The 21243-nt window shown below is 35.5% G+C and overlaps 1 protein-coding gene across 8 annotated transcripts in view; it reads right to left on the bottom strand.

The window, feature by feature from the left end:
- Positions 1-21243, bottom strand: part of LOC137922630 (cilia- and flagella-associated protein 410) — a 60745-nt gene that overhangs the window by 11117 nt on the left and 28385 nt on the right. For all 8 annotated transcript variants that reach the window (XM_068765610.1, XM_068765616.1, XM_068765612.1 and 5 more), the window contains exons 2-3: positions 12751-12816; positions 494-661 (exon numbers count right to left, since the gene is read on the bottom strand). In XM_068765610.1, the coding sequence (XP_068621711.1) occupies positions 494-661; positions 12751-12816 (234 nt within the window). The remainder of the gene's footprint in view (positions 1-493; positions 662-12750; positions 12817-21243) is intronic.

Raw genomic sequence — 21243 nt, 5'->3', positions numbered from 1 at the left:
ACTAATATAATAAATACCATTTAAAATTTTACTAAAAATTATTAATGCCAAATATTATATTTGACCCCAATGTGTACATAATAAATCCCCACGGGGCAGTAGCTGCTTCAGAGATTTAGAGGGGCTATTATGAAAAAAAAAAACTATCAATCTACTATACGGTTACTTCATCTAGCAGTATCAAATATTTATGTTATTATTAAAGCGCAAATAAACATTATAAGGGTTCTTGCAAAGGAAGGCGGTAGTCTATAAAACGTAAGGAACTAACTACGGGTCTAAACTTTTGATGAAAATAATATAGACTAATTGTTCCAGTACATTGCAGAGCAAACCACAAAGCCCGAAACAAATTTCATATTTTCTGTTTGCCATAAATGCAATCAAAAAATTTACTATTGGAACTATATATACTTGGATAAGAAATACAAAAAAAACGGTATACAACATATATTGGAAGAACTAGTGAACAGAAGGAGAAAGGGTGACTTACTCTGGATGCTGGGTGCATGGATTTTCGTCGAGCCAAAGGCTGGTGAGGTCCGGCAGATGCCTCAGGTGGCGTATCTCAGCCAGGTCGCGTATTTCATTCTTCCGTACATATAATTCTCGAAGCCGTCGGCAGCTGGCAAAATCGCCGAGTGTTCTAATCTTGTTCAAACTGAAAACAGTTATAAATTCGATTGTTTATTATCCTGGCTTGAGTAAATTATTTTTATTGAATAGCAGAAAATCATTTGTTGTTAATAACAGGTTAAAATCAGTGGTTTAAAAGTATAAGGAAGAACGTGACTTAAAAACGTCAATTTAAAACATGATATGGGTTAAGACAGGCACCAAACAGCTGACTAAACCTACAGCGTAAAGGATCATAATAACACTAACGATTGTCAATTTCTGGCAGAGAAGGCATCAAAAGAGGATAAATGTGTATTTATAAATAGGCTGTCAAGGTAGGTACCGTAGATAGTGCGTAAATATTAAAGACCGAATCAAGAGTGCAACTATTTGAAGACGAACAAAAGTAAACAACTTATCCCAGCGGATTGACGAATTGAATTAGTAGTGGGAAGGACAAATAGTCGAACATATAGCCGCAGGAGCCTTAAAGTTCTGGAGTGAAAATCATAGACTATCTATTGCGGCGTTGTGTGTCCATTCACAGTGTGGACAGAAGACTTTGTTAAGGTTTTTGGAAAACGCTAGGTGCAGGCTGCTTCTGATCCTATTGCAAATCTATGGAGGGGCTTCTATATCTAGCGGCGGATGTCCTACGAATGAAAAGATAAATATGATAATTTATAAGAAATCTTGGTTAGGGAATAATGCGAAGCTATATATAAAATACTGCTTTAACAAGCATAAAGAAGATACTGCAATTTGCCGCACAGACTGGGGAGTATTATACTGTGATGAAATTTTGAATTGACGCCTTTCACGTTTTTATTTTATTGTTATGAATAAAAGTATTTTTAATTCTTTACTTAGTATTATAATTACTTAACTTCATGTCCTTGGTTTATCTTGCTAACAATTGAGCAACTGTGTTCAAACCAGGTCATGTTTGAATTAACATATAAATCTATTACTTAGTTTATATGTTACTACATAAGTTATAAGGTGTCTATAAGTTGTAATAGTGAACGTGAGCTTGCCAGGCGCGAATGCTAATGATACAATATGTTGCGATGTCGCGTCACGTCCTTGCTAGAATTACAGCAAAGTTGTTTATCCTAGTTTAGTCTAGTTTATTATGGACATTAACTTTTTTTGCTTTTTAATTTAATTATACTTAATTAGGCACCAAATGTGGCTTTATGGAAAAAGGATGTGAATTAAGAATTCAAACGTCATTAAATATAGTCTTGGTGGTGAATATTTGCGTGATTATATAAATAATTTGCAGAAATTTATCACAAGGTATAATTAATAGCAGGACGGTCACCTTTTCGCTGGATCGACACAGTTATAAAAACGTTCTACACCACCCGTGAATTGCTCTATAAAACTCTCTTAAAACAAAAGCTTGGACAAAAATTTGTTCTTCGACATTAACATGATTAGCCAAGATTCTTAGTCATAAAAAAGACTGGAAATAAGAAATTGTCTGCTCATTCGCGTTAATGCCAATTGTGATCTATCCTAAGAATAAAAACGTAAACATTTTTTCTAGTCATTTAAAGCCCTTGGTATAGTCGAAGTTCCAGAACAGACTGTAACTTATAAGCCATATATACAATCCCTGCAATGTATCTTAAATCAATAAGTCCCTCGTCTAGACTTACTCTCTGAACTAGACCTTAGTCGCACTATATATATGCAACAAGGTATAGGTTGTTTAATATTGGCGATATAATTTTAGATTATATTTATAAAAGGATTTTCCTTATTAGCGGTGTCAAAGAATAATTATTTATTGTTGTAATTTGGCCTAAGACTATATCGAAAATAATTCATAATTTTAAGTTTTATTATCTATTTTAAAATAGTGTAGTTTATACTCTATTGTTATAGATTACGCAATTTATCTATAAATAAAGGAGATTTTAATCCATGTACTGACCCATCACTATATCTCTAGAACCAAAGGGTTAGAGTCTTGAAATTTGATAGACTAAATTGCCGTATAAAAACGTAACGTAATAAGAATCAAAACACAAAAGTACAGACGTTATTAAAATAGTTAGAACACAGGTTTCATACAAATATGTCAGAATATTACTTTCGGCTATTTATAAACTATCAAGAATGTGTCAAATAATTTGAAAAAGGCTGTTATTCAATACCACGTTAATCCGTGACATAACCTTGGGGCGCTCACCTATGTCAAAGCGAATTAATTCTGCTTGAATTATAATGCGTGAGATCTTAATTCGTTTAAGTACAAGGCGTCCAAAGAGACCTTATTTATATTTACACACACAAAAACGTGTTAAATGGTAGTCTAGCGGTAGGAATAAAAACAAAAAGAAGCAAAACCATCAGGCGTTAGTTTGTGCGCGGCCTTATTTAAACAGGATATTGTAACTTCTACATCCACAGCGGCTGGCGTAGCATTGGGCAACCCGGTGCCGGCGTGCGGTTGGGCAAGATGGGCCACGCTCTGTTTGGACACGGCCTAACTGCGCAATCGAGGAAGTGCATTTTATTCACTTTTTTCAATATGTACTTAATTTAACATCTTTTGCAACTAAACTTGTGCTGGACATATATTATTAGATATTTCGAAAGGTGGTTTTACGATTATACCGCTTTAACACAAACGAGAAGTCGAAACGGATATTTTTGTGGTTAACAGGTACTTATTATACACACTGTTGTATGTTACATGTATTATATACATGGTATTTATTTACTATGCAATGTTTTAAAAGTGCGCATTTAATGTTTCTTTTTTTATATAAAAAAATCAAGAAGACTGACACTTGTCGCCTGATGGTATGATATACATAAGGTTTAGCAATAGAAAAAAGACAAGCTTGCTCCTTTCTCTAAGGCTTCATAAAATTGTGAAACTCTTTTGTAGGCAACTGTGTTCGATTATCTAACAACCTCCCGTGTATATATATAGTATTTATTAATGTCAATATATTGCTATCCTGAAGGATTTTGCGGCTTCAGAACCGAATCCGAAGCACTGAAGGGTCCACGCACTGAACGAAATGAATGAAATGAACTAGCCCGATATCGCTGTTTGAACGAAGATGTTCGCACGAAGGTAGACAATACACGTGCGAGTGTATAATGTAATGAGTTAAGTTTCCAAAGTGTGATGAAATCGAGGACTACTTGACAATCGAAGGTGGGAAGCGGGTCCGAACTCGCCCCTGCTGTGAGCGGGGATGGATTAGCTGTCCCCGGAAGCGAAGCGGTTTGTGAACTATGTGCTTTACACAAGTCGTCGCGTTTTACATAACAAAACCAAACATCACCCACCACGCCACAACACCCGTTTTTAGTGAGCGGCCGCCCGCTCCCTAACCGCGAACAGCGTAGGCGAACTGTGGTTGGATCCGGATCCCTCTTCGGCTCGCCTATGGTCCACGCTGCTGTCCTAACCCGCAAGCACACTCCATCATCACACCACGTCAAAGCTCTACCGCGATGAGCCTTAGCAACGTGCGAGCGTCCCCGTGCTACTGGTAGGCGCCCTACCAGCTTTAGTTTTTAAATCTAGTTCACGGACCCTTTTGCTTCGTGAACTCAGTACCGATGAAGCTGTAAAATCCTTAGGGCTAACAGCACTAACATCAGCAGAACACTATTAATTATATCAGTCGATAATAAATAAATTAATATGACAACACAACAAATACAAAGTATTTATGATGTGATATACTTGAACAAAGCAGTGATTCTGTTAACGTAATCAAAATATAGAAAAACGATTTCTCTTTTATTCGCTTAAATCTGGTAACAAGCTTATGAGATTCGAAGTTAATCCGGGCGTCGCACAGCGGATTGCACTACGGATGTGAATCACTACAGTTTATATGCAGTAATTAATGAAGTGAACAGGCTTCGTCCCGACTATCCGCTGTTGAATAATGCTGGGCCTAGCAACCTAACCTAACCTAACCTAAATCACATACTGTGACAATACTGTGATAACTGGCATGAGTTAAATGTCATAAGTTAAAAGAATAAAACTAAGTAACAGTAAATAAATAAATTGAAAACTGTAAAAAAGCAACACAGGAGGAACGATGAAGGATAAGAGGCAAGGAATAAAAGGTAAAGGAATGAATATGAATGGAAGATACTGTGACGGATAAAAAAAAAGAATGAGTGGGAGATACTAAGAAGGATATAAGAGGAGTGAGATAATAAAAAACGAATGTGAATAAATGACGAAGTAAATCACCCTATATAAATGGGATATGTAACACTAGTTGTTTTTTTTTTCTATTGGAATACGACAGACCAATAACTTATCGCGGTACAATAGCTGTAGGGACAGATAGTAAAAAAAATAATGAAATTTAATATGTAGTAATCCGAATTTTGACCTCTTATTACGTATTGCGTTATGTGTTATCTCTAGGACCATTGATGTTGAGATAGGGTGAACCATTAGTTGACAGCAAATAAGCTATAAATTTACTTCTTAAAGCATTTACGCTTATAACCAATCATGTCGTGCATCTGAAATGATGATGATTTGAATAACAGACTATGCCTATAGCGCTTTAAGTACACCGTTATAAAATGTGTTAATGAATATGTAATTTATGTAATTAAACACCACTCAACGGCTCTTTTCTTTAAAAACTTTTTAAAAGTCTCAACATTACAAAACCTTGTTAAAAACTCAAAGTAGGTAGTGTTCTGACGGTCACGGCTATAGACAGTAATAACAGGCCAGTCGGCAGTAACGAGCGATTCATAACGATTGTTTAATTTGCGCATCCTTTCGCCGAACGACAATGACCTGAGAATAAGTAGGCGTCTACTTCGCACTTATGAAAATTGTTCGTTCATTTTGTATTGGTTAACCCGGTAGATTCGGTTATCCTGCTAATATAACATGAGTTCACAGACTTGTATATTATTAAAAAAATAACAACTGAAATAAAAATAGAACAAAAATATTTTAATTTTTTTTTTATTTAAATGTTTATGGTATGATCTCTTACACGGTATAAAAGTTAAATGATCCCAAAACCACCTCACATCGAGTCAAAATAACAGGGATAGCTCCAAAACCTTCTCAGTCAAGATATATACTACATACTAATTTTAACGCTGATCGATAAAATACTCTAAGTGAAACATTTGTAAAAATACACACATTTTCTTTTACATACAAAATGTCCCATAAATCAACGTCAAGAAAAAAAAAGTAACGTAGTTGATAACACCTCTAAAATTAATTTAAAATAAAACATTTTTAACACGGTACGAAAAAGACTGACGTATTAATAATTATGTAGTGAGAACATTGTTTGATTTAAAGTGCCGTTCGCTTTACAATCAGGTCGCTGCAGTATGAGTTTTTTTGTGGTTTACTATTCAAATATAGTAAAAAAAATAGGTAAGTAAAGGTTTATGGTCATAATAAAGGATAGAACATCACACCGTGCTGACTTCATTGGTATCTAAAAGAAAAAAAAATTAAAAAAAGGAACTTGACAAAAATGTTTTATTTCATTTTCTAGGTAACCTTATCACCATATTCCAGCTTGACATTGGTTTATGGAGCAACCTGTAGGTTAGTCTAAATTAGAAAAATACTTTAAAAATAACTAATATATAACAACTGGTTTTCAATACCGTGGAAATGATAAATGATATACCACACCTATTAAGAATCACAACCCAGTTTTGTATAACAAAATCGTACACAGTATTATGTTTGCGTTCGCTACCTTGACATGTAAGATAATACGTCTTATTAGCCTAGTAATTTTATTAGCCACGAGGTCCTTTAAATATATACATAGTTGCCTTGTTTGGCTGCAAAAACTGCCGTTTTTTCTTATCAACCTAGACGACCTACATAGACCTAAAAGACTGATCACTTTATACTTGTTAAATATAGTCAATCAAGCTAATTATTTTTGATTAACTACATCGTTACGAAAACTCTAGCAACGTACTAAATAGATAAGACATTTTGTAAATAACTAATAGATTCAGGCGTTATCTCGCGGAAGTCCACCCTAACTTAGAAAGGAAGTAGTATATAGCTACTTCCGCTATGCAGCAGTAGTCGTGCAATGAAGTTTACCGCCCGCCAGCTCGCTGACAAATGCGCGTGCGGTTAAAAATGCGAAACACAACTACTACCGTTAATCTATTCTACACGTGTTTCACCCATCCACGGGGCATCCTCAGGAGATGTTAGACTAACATCAACAGCTGCATAAGTGTAAATAATTCAAAAACCAGTCATCACTCTGAAAAACGACAGGACAAGAAAAGTCTGTAACTTAGAACTTTTGTCTATCAAAGCACCCTAGCATTAATAGTAGTTGTTATAAATAGAGAATTATAAAACAATATATATTGTCTATAAAAGTGCATTATATAATAAAAGAAAATAGAAAAGCAGTTTTATTTGTTATTGTAGTTGCTATAATTAATTTATTTTTCGTGATACACTACTCAGCCTCTTATTCTTTTCGTCATTTCATCCTCCAAAGATATCTATGGGGGGACAAACCATAATCGGCGCTTTGCAGGCGAGTTGGCAGTGCACGCTACTGCCCGTCATCTGGAAACTTATTTGTGAGCAGTGGTAATTCTATATAATTAATGCACAAAGTAAATTATATATAACATTGTACCCGGGGGATCGAACCTTCTACCTAGAATCGTTAGTCTCAGTCCTCTATCGTTGGGCTACTACTACTCGCTTAAACTTAATCAGTAATGTCTCTTGATTAATTTGGAGCATACGTGTTCTGAGCATATTTCCATATATATATATAATACATTTTTATAAGAAATTAAATAAAATAAAAACGGTGTTCTATAAAAACGACATATAAAGTTTATAATCTCAAATGTTATAAGCAGTACTTCGCGGTACATTATTTTTTTCAACCTTCGAATTCAGAATTAATTATTTGCTATATTTTTTTTAATATTACAATACATTTATTATTCACCATCACCACGTACATACATGTAACAAAAAAGTATGCATATACCTATATCTTCCGCAACTCGTTTATAATTTGTCCTTGCTTTCTAAATATATTGTATTAGCAGCAATTGTTATTGTACCAGCTACTAGAACATACATATTCTCTCTAAACACTGTCGGATACGCATTTAGAAATGCGTTTTCTAACTATTGTATAATGTACCGTTAAAATATAGTGTACATTTTGAAGTACTTTAAATGTACATTACATAAGTCACTCTGACCGGGTGTATCATCTAAAATATACAAACATTAATATCATCGAGGCTTCTTTACCGCAATCGTGACTCTTTCGGACTTCTGTTTACCTTTCACCGCTCTCTCTGGCACTTATTCGAAAGCAGAGTACATCGCATTACTGCAATGTAATGGTTACTAAACATAACAGTCGCTGAAGAGATTTCGACTTAAAATATTTTATTACATTATAGTCATTGATGGCGTCAGATGCTATTGTAAACGAATAATTTAATTAAAAAAGTGTTTACATTTCGTTAACGCAAAATAATAAACCAACGCGTTTTTGTCTGCTTATACGAATAATGCTTTAATATTTTGTTCGTATTCATTTGCTATATGTTTGTCTCTTTTCAGCACATAGATTCCAGCTGCAAGGCATAGGTTTTCCCTAAATATATCTATAGGGAATATACCATAATCACGACGTTTCGCGATCAGTGTGGTATAACGTGGCAATCCTATATAATTAATCCACAGTGTGAATAATATAAGATTGCATCTAAAGAATCGAACCCGCGACCTATGATTGAAAATCCCAGTTCTCTACAGCTGGGCTACCACTCCTCAATAAAACTGTTTATGTAAGATGTCACTAGTTAGTAATTATTAGGGGGACCGGAAAGTAACGGGTCGACATATTTTATAGAAATACCGATTGATTTTTACCGCTCCGGCATTGAGAATTTGTATAACTAGATGGCAAAAGGTTGTTAACGAAGATGAATTTATTGTTGATTAGAAATAAAAACTTGTAAAAATGTTTTCGTGTGAATGTAACTTAAGAAAACGACATAACTTTCTATTCCTCCTAATATACACAAAAAGCAATAAGTATGCTTCTCTTCTCTTGTTAGTCATGTAGTCCAAAAAAGTTCGTTTTTAATAAACGTTATTATATCTGTCCCTGTACTTTAGAATATATACTAGTTGGAACGCTGTAACTTTAAACAATGCCTATAGATGTCGCTAGTAGTCAATAGCCTCGTGTCGTTATCATCTATGGCGGGTAGTTGCACAAAAGGGCGCCTTTTGGTGGCCAAGTTTCTTTGCCCCGACTTCTTTTTTAAAACGTTATACAAAACAGTATTTTTAACTTATTTAATTTATTAAACGTTGATTTTGAGACTCTAAGCTAATACTTGCTAGAACAGCAATACCACCGGAGCCTAATTCAGAACTGACTCCATTACCATCTGATATCTCCTTGCGTTGTTCAGTTGATTTGCTTGGAGAGCACCTCGGATGTTGTTTTGCACTCGTCAAAGAAAAGTCTAAATAAATATATGTTATCTCTTGTCTAGCTTGCGCATTTATTTGCAATAATGCGTCTGTTTCATTTATAACTAGGTTGAGTCTGCAATCATTTGATAAACTACAAGTAATTCAAATACGACGTAATTAATACTTTTTGGTATATGTATCATAAATTAAAAATTATCTTTTTAGTGGTACGCGATTATTTTCTTTTGTGTTTACACTATGTACATTTATAACATCTCATAAACATATAAAGCAGGTATGTTGTTACAATTTCATTATCGTGTTGATAAATGAGCACATAAATTATATTTATTGGTACTCATCGGAGTAGATATACATTTCTTGTTATCACGTGGTCTCCGCGTGTCGAAGTAAACGTCTGTTTAACGAAGGTTTATTTTTCAGAGCGGTAATGAATTACACACGAGATGTATCTATATGTAGTTTTTAATTTAATTGTTACATAATTTTCAAGATATAATATGATGTTGATTGGTTAATGCAAAGGCTTCAAGGGGAGAATATACAGCTTGTTTCTTAGCAAAAGACTTTAATGCTACATTAAATTATAATAATAATTACCCAATATAAAATGATCACCGTTATGTCAGGTTACATTCATTTATTTTATCTATTGTAATACGACATGCCAATACCTTCTGGCAGTACAGTCTGCTGAGATAGATGGTAAACAATAACTAATTTAAATATATATTAGGGGGACCGGAAAGTAATGCCGCTCTCTTAAGTTAAATTAAAACAAGTTTTTTTTTCCAATCAACCATATAACCTTCGTTATCAAAAACCCTTTGGTATCTAGTATACAAATTTTCAATGCCGGAGCGGTAAAAATCAAACGGTTTTTCTGTAAAATGTGTTGACATATCTTTCCGGTCCACTTAATAATAATAAGAATTTTTAAACTTCTTATTATATTATTATTACGTTATTATATAGAGTGTACCATACATCAAATGAGCTATACATTCACCCCTTTAAAGTTTAACACCAATAAGCAATTAATTTGTATGTGCTTGTACCATAGGAAAGTAATATTTATTTTTCATGTGCTGGTATTATTGACTAAATTGGTGGCGCCGTGTTACAAGGATAGGCGACGAAACCAATACGTTCGTTGCGACGCAATGCGGCAGCCGGGTTGTGACGGCTCCTTCAACCGGAACCAAGATTACTTTTGCTTCCGTATTCGTCGTTACACTTAAATCATATAATTATATTCAAATTTAACCAATTTACGATCTCTGCAATATTTTACTTCAGTTTTACCTTTTGAAGAAATGAATGCATACTTTTACTAAATTTATTTATTAATTTTATTAACGATCCATTATAACTTTTAATGATTATTTCTGTACCTTATGAAAAGAATGCAAAGGAGCACCGCCGTAATGGCATCCTTCAACTTAAAGCTACGAGCATTCCAAACGCACCCTTATTTGTCAAGTACACCCAGCAAATCTTCATGGCATCGTCAACTAAATTCTGCTCGACGTGACATCACTAATTGGGACTGTGAATACATTTACTATGCTACTGGTTCATAGCGAAATGCACAAAATCGGTAGACCTCTAATTTTCTCCTGGTTTTAATCGACTGAAGGAAGTGGGTGCCACGTTCAGCAGTGGACGTCGTACGACTGAAACGATGACGCTTCAGCCCATAGACACCCACTGTAAGGCCTGTCCTAAAGATATCAGTAGAGAGATATACCATAATCGCCACGCTAGGCAGGCAGGTTGGCGATCGCTGTGTGGTATTATGGTACACGGAGGACATTGCTGCCTATCCTTAAAAAACTTTTTTTGTGATTAGTGGCAATCCTATTTAATTACTAAAGTGTGCATTATATAAAATTTTTCCCCGGGAAGCGAACCAGTGACCAACGATCAAAAGTCTCAGTCCTCCACCTTTGGGCTGCCTGGTGATAATGACCCTAATATAATATTCCAATTCAAATAAAAAAAACAAGGTTCGCAATTACTGACGTTAACGATTAGACCATTGACGCATTTGCACAGGTGATACATAAGCTAAAGCAAATAACATTACGCATAACAAAGACACGGACATTGCAAAGTAGACTTGAAGAGACAAATATGCCTTTAAGGTATACATAATTTTGCATAGACATTCAAACAGAGTTAATTGCGTAATTAAATGTATAAATTATTTATTTGTTACAAAGAATTCTCAGATAGTGTATCACATTAGAATTTACATAGTGATTATAAAGTAGTACATGCGAAGTACATACATTATTCATATATGAGATAATAACGAAGTGTAATAAAACAGGGGCGGCCAAGCTCTTTGATAGTGATAGCCATTTTAAGAAATTTAAATTTTTTTGTGAACCGCAATTGAATACGCGTTTAAAACATATATATTGAAATTACATAAACAAAAAGTGTGTATTGAAGTTAGATATAATGGCACATGTATATGACAGCACTCCTAATAATACTTACGATGCCGGTTAGTTAATTATGATCGGCGTTTGGGTTTCGCTAATTTTAAGGTGGAATAATAATAATAATTATTCACACCAGTAATTTGTTTCGATTTCCCAAGAGCTTACATAGGTAATATAAATTTGAATAAAGAATTAGTTCGTCAATCAATCGAAGCCAAAAATAATCGTTCAAAGAGCAGCATGTGGCTCGCGAGGTGTAGTTTGGCCACCCTTGATATATAACCTTACGTTCTTTTGTCATTGATATGCCTATTTAACATTTAAAACTTCACTAGATTTAAAGTAACCGAATTCTGAAAACACTTATCTCAGACTTAGTAACAATAAGTTTGTGGGTTTTTGTGGAACATCAAATCAGGCCATTACAATATCACGTTTTGGCAGCCTGCCAAGGTTTAAGATTGCTTACGCGAACGGTTCGGGACGACTTCGCGTTTCATTGGCAAGCTCACAGTCGCTCTACGAGCCGCGGAGAGAGTTATACTCGGGATTCCTCTGTGAGGTCGAATCAGGAATGAGTACATTTCCGTAGACAACCGATAGTAACCGAAATCTTTTTTTTTTTCAGCCGATGAACGCCCATTGTGAGGCATAGGATTCCCTCAAGACCGCCACAGCGACCGCATCGTGCGCTTACCGCTTCCAGCGACTTCTCGCGACCTAAACTATATCGTAGGTCCACATAGTAAAGTGCATTAATAGCGGATTGGCAAATTGAAGAAACCGTGAGCTGGCCACATAGCTCATAGAACTGATGGATACCGAAGCCTAAAGGTTTTGGGACACACCACACACTGGAAAGACGTCCTGAAGGATGTCCACCTACAATATAGATAGTAGACCTTATTATGGTCGTCGAAAGCTACTAGATAAAGGCGGCTTTTAACCCGAACAACTGGAAATTTATAAATGAGGCTTATGTAAAACAGTGTACAAATTACAACTGAAATGATAATAATTACACAGACGTTTCTTGTTGTGACAACGAATCTTTGAGATGAAGAGAACCTCGGGTTGAACTGAAGAGGTTAAAAATTCGTCTCGACCGAAAACATATAAACATACAATCTATCAATTGCTACATTGACATTGTGAACTACTTACCTAAAAGCTAAAACTTCAACGTTGGGCATCCGCCGTAGAAGGGTCACGTCCGCTAGCTCAGCACCCCTGTTGACAAAGTAAAACATTTATAACGTGACTTTATGCAAGTAGATTTAAAAATACAATAAATATATAATTGAATATATATAATCATCATATCAGCCGCTAGACGCCCACTGCAGGGCTCGATCTCCCCACTCGAGAATTATTAGTCCCTAACGGCTGCTTTTGTAACGGCTTCCTAACGGCTGTCTTATGTAATAAAAAATTTAACAGTTTTAAAAATATATAGTTAAATCTTGACGACAAAATACAGTTTAAAGGTATTAATATATGTTATAACTCTAAAAACAATCGAAATTATTCCCTAAAAAAATTCTAAATATCTATTATAGAAAAACCTTTTATTCCGCAGATTAATCTAACCGTGGTCCAGTATAAGCCTACACAAATAGAGCTTAGGCGACAACTATGTTTGCTGAAATAATAGAAAATATTTAGAACTATTGCGAAGACGCATTTTAAAATCATATTTTCTTACAAAGCACTTAAGCATTTTAGTCGATTATTTGCAATTTCGAAAGCAAACTAAATAATTCAGCATTTTCATGACAATTGTTTTTTTTGTTTCAACATTGTTTTAACATCACTGTTCATCTTCAATTTTTTTTAAATTATCCTTGAATTCAAAAATCCAAATGTAAAAAAATGCGTATGACTTGATAACATACTCTTTTAAAGAGCTTACGGGGATGGCTGCGTTTTGCAATGGGCGTCTATCGACCGGTATGATGATGCATTAAAAATATAACTATATTTTCCTAACAATTTACATTAACCACTGCAAGTCATAGGCTTTCCCCAAAGATCGCCATGACGATCGATCTTTTCACGTTTAGCGACTTCTTGCGACTTTGACTATGACTATTGTGGGGCCTAATCACCAGCTCGTGGTCGCCACTCGAGAACCTATCATTCTTAATAACCTTTTGGTTGCACGAACCATTAAAACGACACAAAGAATTATTTTCATTCAAATCTCAGTAAAATGACGAAGTGTGGAATGTGATAGACGGTGAGACACGCCAAGGCCGTTCGCGGTGTTCGTACAAAGCGGTGTTGTTTGTTCATCATTCGATGCGCGTGCGCAGGCCGCGGGCATACGTGCGCTGCGGCCATTATGTCAGCGCTTGTAACTGTTGCGCGTGGTTAGTGACGGACAAAACATGCTTCCATCGTATTGTTAGAGTAAGGTTCAATGATTTTTAAATAAATGGCAAAGTTTTATGAAACGGTATAAAATATAAAGCACAGGTTAAAAATAATATGTTAAGGCTCCTATGCCTTTTAAAATAGATCAATTACTTAAATGTGCACCACTGGGCGTATATTATTGCCATAAACATAATTATTACGATTCTGAGAGATAAGTTTCTGAAGAAAAAAACTCTTCATCGCTCAGGTCATTCGCTGCGAGAATCGTAAACAAGGAAATTCGCAGAAGAACCTAGATCACTGACGTTGCTCGAAGAATTGCTCGTCTAAAGTGGCAGTAGATAGAGCACATCGCTCGTAAAACCGACGACTATTGGGACCAAAAGATTGCTCGTGTTGCGACCACGAGCCGGTAGTCGAGGTGTGGGTAGGAAGGACTCCCACTATGTGAACCAACGAAATGGTCAAAGTCGCGGAATATCACTGGATGCGGGCAGCGAAAGATCGGTCTATAGGCTGACTTGATGATGGTGAAGATGAAGCTCAAACGTTGATGAAGACGTGGCTCACATGGCTATATGTTTTAAAAGTCTGGTGTAGCAAGGATGCTTTTCTTTGTGTGGTTTTAATTGTTGTTTAAAGTAAGTATTTGTGCATCTTAAATGTATACACTATTCATATTTACAGTTCGTTGTCCGTTGGCTTTAAGAATGCAGTGAATCATCATTGTCCGGCATAGCCACGCGACGTAACCAATACAATCGTTCCTAATTACCCATTCCATTCGAAAGTATTGCCTTCAACTGATTCCTTTGAACTTGAGTTTTTCAATAAGTATGAATACAGTCGTGATTCACTGCATTGTTATCATCGAAGGAGAGTAGTCGTTTAAAAGCATAGATATGATGTTTCCTAGCTTTTAATCATTAAATATTATGTATAAAAGAGTGGTGGTAGCTTAGCGGTTAAGATCGGCGAGATACAGACTTGATCACACAAGGTTTTCCAATTTTTTTGTGGACCGCACTCTCAATGCTGCCCAAGTGGCGTTTGCAGACTCCACTAGTTAAAGGGTACGAGGCGAAGAAGGCAGCTAGCCTAAGCTCTCTTTTAAGGGGTAGGAGAGCTCGGCTCGGGCCACTGCTTACTGCTATTTTACTGGATTGTCTGATCTGATGAATTTCTGATTGCCATTTTAATTTTTGAGCGTTTCGAATGAATTATTTATCAGTTCCGCTGTTAATAAACTAATGAGTTAAATTCGAAAGATAAATAACATCAGCTCTGTCTTTCTGCAGAGACTAACTAGTCTAAAAAGTGTCATAGAAAAAAGTCTAATTGATGGAACTCCATCAATTAGACTTTTTTCTATGACATTAAAAGTCCCGCACAACAATGATTTACAGTTTTCATATTATATCTGTTGTTTGACGGAAAATTTTTATAAAGTACTCAACAGCTCCACAGTGTCAGGAATGTCTGGATCTAAGTCAAAGTGTAGTTAACTTTTTTATGTATCTAATTAAGTCACTAATGCAGGACAACCCTCATACAGCAAGGCTTACTTCCACCTGTAACAATTAGCACAGAATGCTTGATCTGAATATTTTTCATGACCGGATCACGTCATTCAACAAAAACTTCCGGCGCTGACATATTTCATATTATTAATTTTTTTGTTCTATTTTTAATTTTTCCTGTAGTTTTAATTAGGGTTATATTTTCTTGTTCCTAATTTAAACGAAGATGTATGTCATTAGTTATAAACACAGGAGGGTTCCTAGAAATCAATGCATAGACTAAATAATAGATAACGTGCAATTCTTAGAGATGTAGCTTATAAAACAAGCTGTATTAAAGAATGTATAAACATCCGACGTCCTGAGAATAATAGGTGGACAACTTGAAGTACATCAGATGAAGCTGAGGGGACCCTTCGTTAGACTTACAGAAATTAAAAACTGACTTTTAGGAATCTCTTTTCAAGTAAAAGAGAACAGAAATTGCCTCTCGATTACTAAGGGTGCCGGAAAGTAATGTCGAATCTGTCGATATATTTTACAGAAAAACCGATTGATTTGAACGACAAATTTGAATGACAAAAGATTATTGATAACGAAGGTGAATATATTGTTGATTAGAAATAAAAACTTGCTAAAAATGTAGTCGCGTGAATTTGTGAAGAAGGGGACATTACTTTCCGGTCCCCCTAATAATTAAGTTAAATACATTTAAATTTTAAAACTCTAGTGTTTTTTTTTCCGTTGTTTCTCGCTCCTATTTACGCTTTTGATGTCCCTTAAATATAAAACCAAAAATAACTTAGATACTATGTCCACAAGTTCGTGATGTCTATTACGTTGATAGAATATATTAAGGAGTATCGGTATTCAGTTCGCTTCGCGTACATAACTTACAAACATGCACGCTCGACATAGCCAACAGATTTACGTTTTAAGGCATGCCGTTCATCGTTCTCTTGTATTAAAATATTGGCTTCAGAATCTGATGTATTGAAAGCTTTAGAAAAGCACTACAATTTTATGTACATATAGTATATATAAGTAGATTACAAAACCAAAGTCCCGACTAAATTTATAATGAGTTTTTGTTTAGATCAGGACACGTTTGTGAGTCCTTGTAGCTTTGTGTATGTGAATGTCATAAAATACGAGCTCAATCTAACACTATTTTCTATTAAATTTTTGTTAAAATTCTGACTTTTTTTTTTTGAAAATGATAGATATAATTAATTTTAACGGCTCATATACTCATATTTTATATAAAAACTTCACCAGAGTTATTACTATTGAGAAGTATTACTCCTTCAAAAAGCTCCTTAATTTTTTTTCTTTTCAGCCGATGGACGCCCAATGCAAGGCACAGGGTTCCCGATCCGAACCACGATAAACGGTTTTGTCGTTGCCCGCATCCAACCTTAACGATATCGTCGATCCACCTAATAGAGCCCCACGCCGCATCTACCAGCTCGTGGTCATCATTTATTCCTATGTCCCCAAGATGGAGCAGAGAGCGTCCACATTACGTCGCCATCCCGAACGGTCTTGAGCCTCGCGCTTTATTTCGCTACACGTCATGCTAACTATACTTCTGCAGTGATCGTCCTTGAGGATTCCATTCTAGGGCTTGCCTCGGTATGTGATCAGGGTTTCTTCGAAGCGTGTGGCCTATCTAGTTCCACTTGCGGCGTTTGATTTGCTGTTCGAATCGGCTCGTGGTCGCCACTCAAGCATTTTTGGGCCCCAACGGTGAAGGGTTGCACAAGCGATACGCCCCACCCACGGCCACTTCAAACAAGCAACTCTTCGAGCTACGTACGAGCATAGCTCTCACCAATACTATCTGAGTGACCTTCAGCCTTCTTTTAAGTGCCACCGTAAACAACTATGTCTTGGATCCGTAAGCTATCACCGACAATACACACTGGCGAAAGACCTTTGTCTTTAGGCATTGCAATATTTTAGAAGATGTTTTGTAGTTTTCCTAACGCTTACCATAATAGTTAAGCATAAATTAAAACTAAGGCACGTGTGGTAATACATCGTAATAGTCATAGTTCAGCGAACAATAGTGGTTCAAATAGCGACAGGAATTAATTGCTTCTTTATGGTGGTTCTATCAAATATACAACTATCAATGACAATAATTGATGAATGAACTAACGTTGGAATTTAAAATAGAATGTTTAGTAGTCCTTGAAGTTATTGAACGGAATGAAAAGAAGCCGTAAACAACTCGACAAATAAATTATGGGCATATGACTAAGACAAATTTTGATTGCGACATACACGTAGTGGCACAAACAGTTGTTTTTTTCTTTTTGATATGACGTAACAGTCAGGTGTTATTTACCTGATGATACGTAAAGTTTATTTATAGAGGCAAAGTCATTCCTATACACATGACTATTCTGAAATTAAATAACTATTTTTGTTAAGTACGAAGTTATATGATCTTTGCCCGTAAGCATTAAAAGACGAACCGATTTTGAAGTGTTAGTAACTTACTTAGACTTCTACAACAATTAACCTCCCTCGGGAAGACCGTAACAGTCGAAAATTTGCAAGTTCACTAAGCTTAGATCGCTCAGATGAAATCTCTTTAGAGTGGCTGAGTGTAATGGCATCCGAGAACTTTTTAATTCGAGATTCCTCGATAAGGTCGGACCCAGGGTTAATCGGTTGATATCCTCCAATTATCATGAGCTATTTTAAAGCTAACATTACTTACTCATCACACAAACATCCTATAAGTTACACCAGACGATCTTTTTATAATTGTTAGAAGATGCCGAATGCACGCCGCTTCTAACAGGTATTAAAAATAATGGGTGAGGAATATGTCCAAAGGAGAACCTCATACGGCCGAAGTGGTGATGCTGAGATAATGTTAGCGCAATGATATGGTAGACGAAACTCCCGCAACATTTCTGTGCACGCCGGACGACTTGGCATCTAAGTTATTTGTTTAAGCTGAGCATGAACACATTATGACATAACCTTCCAACACATATAATTCATGTGGTTTGTATCTTATAAGACAACCCTATCAGGATCTTACACAAAGTTTATAATAACTTTCTACTTTGTAGCACGAAGCTATTGTTATTAAAATATCAAAGACGTCGTTGTGTGGGATGCTGTTTGCCGTTGAGCCGCCCTCTCGAAAATAGAATTTGAGTATGACGAAATTTCTTATGAAATAGTCTCCATTTTGAATCCGACTGGTTTGTACCAATGTATTTAGAATTTCGACCAATTTGATACAATAGTTGCTTAACAGAAAATGTAGGACAAGGTGTGTAAAAGGTGACTAAAGAATCGGAATTAAAATTAGAAATCCACCCTAGACAAAGCGAACAATCGTCGACCAATCAAAATTACTTCGCGACTGACCTGTTAGCCACACCTGGTATAGTCTATAGCAGAGGTGGGAGCAACACGCAGCTTTGGAGTGTTATTTGTGGCTATTGATAAATGGACCCGATTTGTCTTTTCATTTAGTGTTTCAAAATGTCCTTTTTCAATTTCACACAAATACTCATATTTGTACATTTATTTCTGTTTTCAATAAACATAACTCGCGTAAGAAAATACTTTTGTATACTTTTATATATATCTAAATATTGCCGCTACTGAAAAATTTCAAATTTCGAAAAATGCTCATTGACCATTTTCCTAGTCTAGAGTTTTATATACTTCTAAACAATTGAGTTATTGCCATTTCGTTATAAATCCATACATGTTGACTTTAAGACGGTATGTTAAAATTCATATCCTATTTATTCTAAAAGTAATAAAAGTACATGTAACATCACAATAAAAAAAAGTTATAGTTGTTTCAATAGCAGTAAATACTGATAGAAATAGAGATTAAAATAGACGTAGTGTTACTCATGACACCATTTCCATGCGAAAACATTTATTTTTAAATTGGAATAATGTCAAGCGAGGGCAGTCACCTACGTTGAATTGCATAGTCCAACGCTCGCTGCAATTTAACCATGGCTTTTATGTTAGATATATGTTAATCGTATACATATTTATATATTGCACGGAACTAAATAAGGCAGTACTAATGTAGCAAACCCATTTATGATATTACTTACAGAATCTGTTTAACCACCTAAAATTTTAACCGAATTAATCATATCGGTGTTAATAATGAATGACGTCACAACAAAATTGATTACGTCATCACTTACGTTGACTTGTATAATCGCCTCGCTTTCAAAGTGTTTTAGAAGTAGATATTTTAAACTATGTAATTAGTTCTTGTTAAAGATATATCATCATTACAAATATAATTAACATTTCACAAACCTTATCTGTATATCTAAAACCTTCTTTTACTCTATTAACAGTATATATCAATGACATTTCCGCTTTCAACTAATGAAAGTAGATAAAACTTTATCACGTCTCTTTTACGATAATTTTATCTTATAATTATTGCGACGGAAAGTAATTATTATGCACATTTATATAGACGCCCACTGTAATACATAGGTTTCCTTCAAAGATATCTATGGACGGATATACCATAATCGCCACGTTAGGCAGGCGGGTTGGCGATCGCCATCGCCATCGTATTACGGTACGCTGAGGACGCTGCTGTCCATCTTCGTGGACTCGGTATTTGAACAGTGATAAGATTATATCACGGGAATCGAATCCGCTACTCATGATCTCAAGTCTCAGTCCGCTACCGCTTGGCCACCACTTATACTCGTATAATATGTTCAGCCTTTAACAATCGATTGTAATTCATCACACAGGACACCGCAAATATCTATTAACGGATAGTTTAGCAATTTTACATATAACAATTTCGTTCTGATATTATCCTTCCCGATTTGTACGCAACGGTAATGCTTCTGTTTCACAATGACCACACCTAAATCTTCGATGGTCGATCATTCAAGGTATCTATAACTTTATTATTGTTCAAAAAGTAAGATTGTATTTGATGTCTTTGAAGTTGTGTTGCTGACCGATTTAGACTTTTTACAGTTTCATCGAAATTAAAAGCGCGAAAACAGGAGGTCTGCGGACTAAAAAAATTACGCTGAGCGTATCTCAGTTACATCCAAGACGTACGTACGAAGAGGGACTATACCCGTGTAGGTGTATAGCGTAGTGAATGAGATGTCTTGTGAGTAATACGAAGCGTGGACTACTTGGACTCGAACACGGATCTCTCCTGACCGCCCTCGCTTAGACGCGGGTTAGGCGGGCGCGGCCGCCGTGTCATAAGTGTGATGAATGTTAGGTGCATCGTGCCCGACGGTGGCTCGATGCGAGGAACAAGTAAGAGTATACTTTATTCTTAAATTAAAATATTAGTAATGTTTGTTATTAAATTGTAGTTATATTAATAGATATTTTGCTTAATTAATTATAGGTTAATACGGTTAAATCGATTTCACAGTTTTGTGCCGATAACTCAAGGACATAAACGGATGGCTACGTTTAATCCCGCCAATTCGGCGTAAACAAAGAAGTAGGTTAATTAGGTGTACTAAGACTAGAAAGTCGAGATAAGCTAAACATAATGAAATACGTTTTATTTACAAAATAATAATAGATGTCAAATTATCAACGCAGTATTATTTTACCTTTTCTTTATTATTAAAGAAATACACTGGACTTTAGTTTCTTTTTTATACGTTTCTTAGTGCACGGCTGTCTAGCAGAATATTCTCACCGGTAGAGGTTAACTAAGAAGGTTTTTTTATTAATTCTTATTTGTATCACC

This window comes from Battus philenor, unplaced genomic scaffold (genome assembly GCF_028537555.1).
Source record: "Battus philenor isolate CCGP_79_NKW_IND1 unplaced genomic scaffold, ilBatPhil1.0.hap1 SCAF_20, whole genome shotgun sequence".
Taxonomy (NCBI): domain Eukaryota; kingdom Metazoa; phylum Arthropoda; class Insecta; order Lepidoptera; family Papilionidae; genus Battus; species Battus philenor.
Note: the sequence above shows the minus strand (reverse complement) of the source record. Positions and strands in the feature narration are given on the sequence as shown.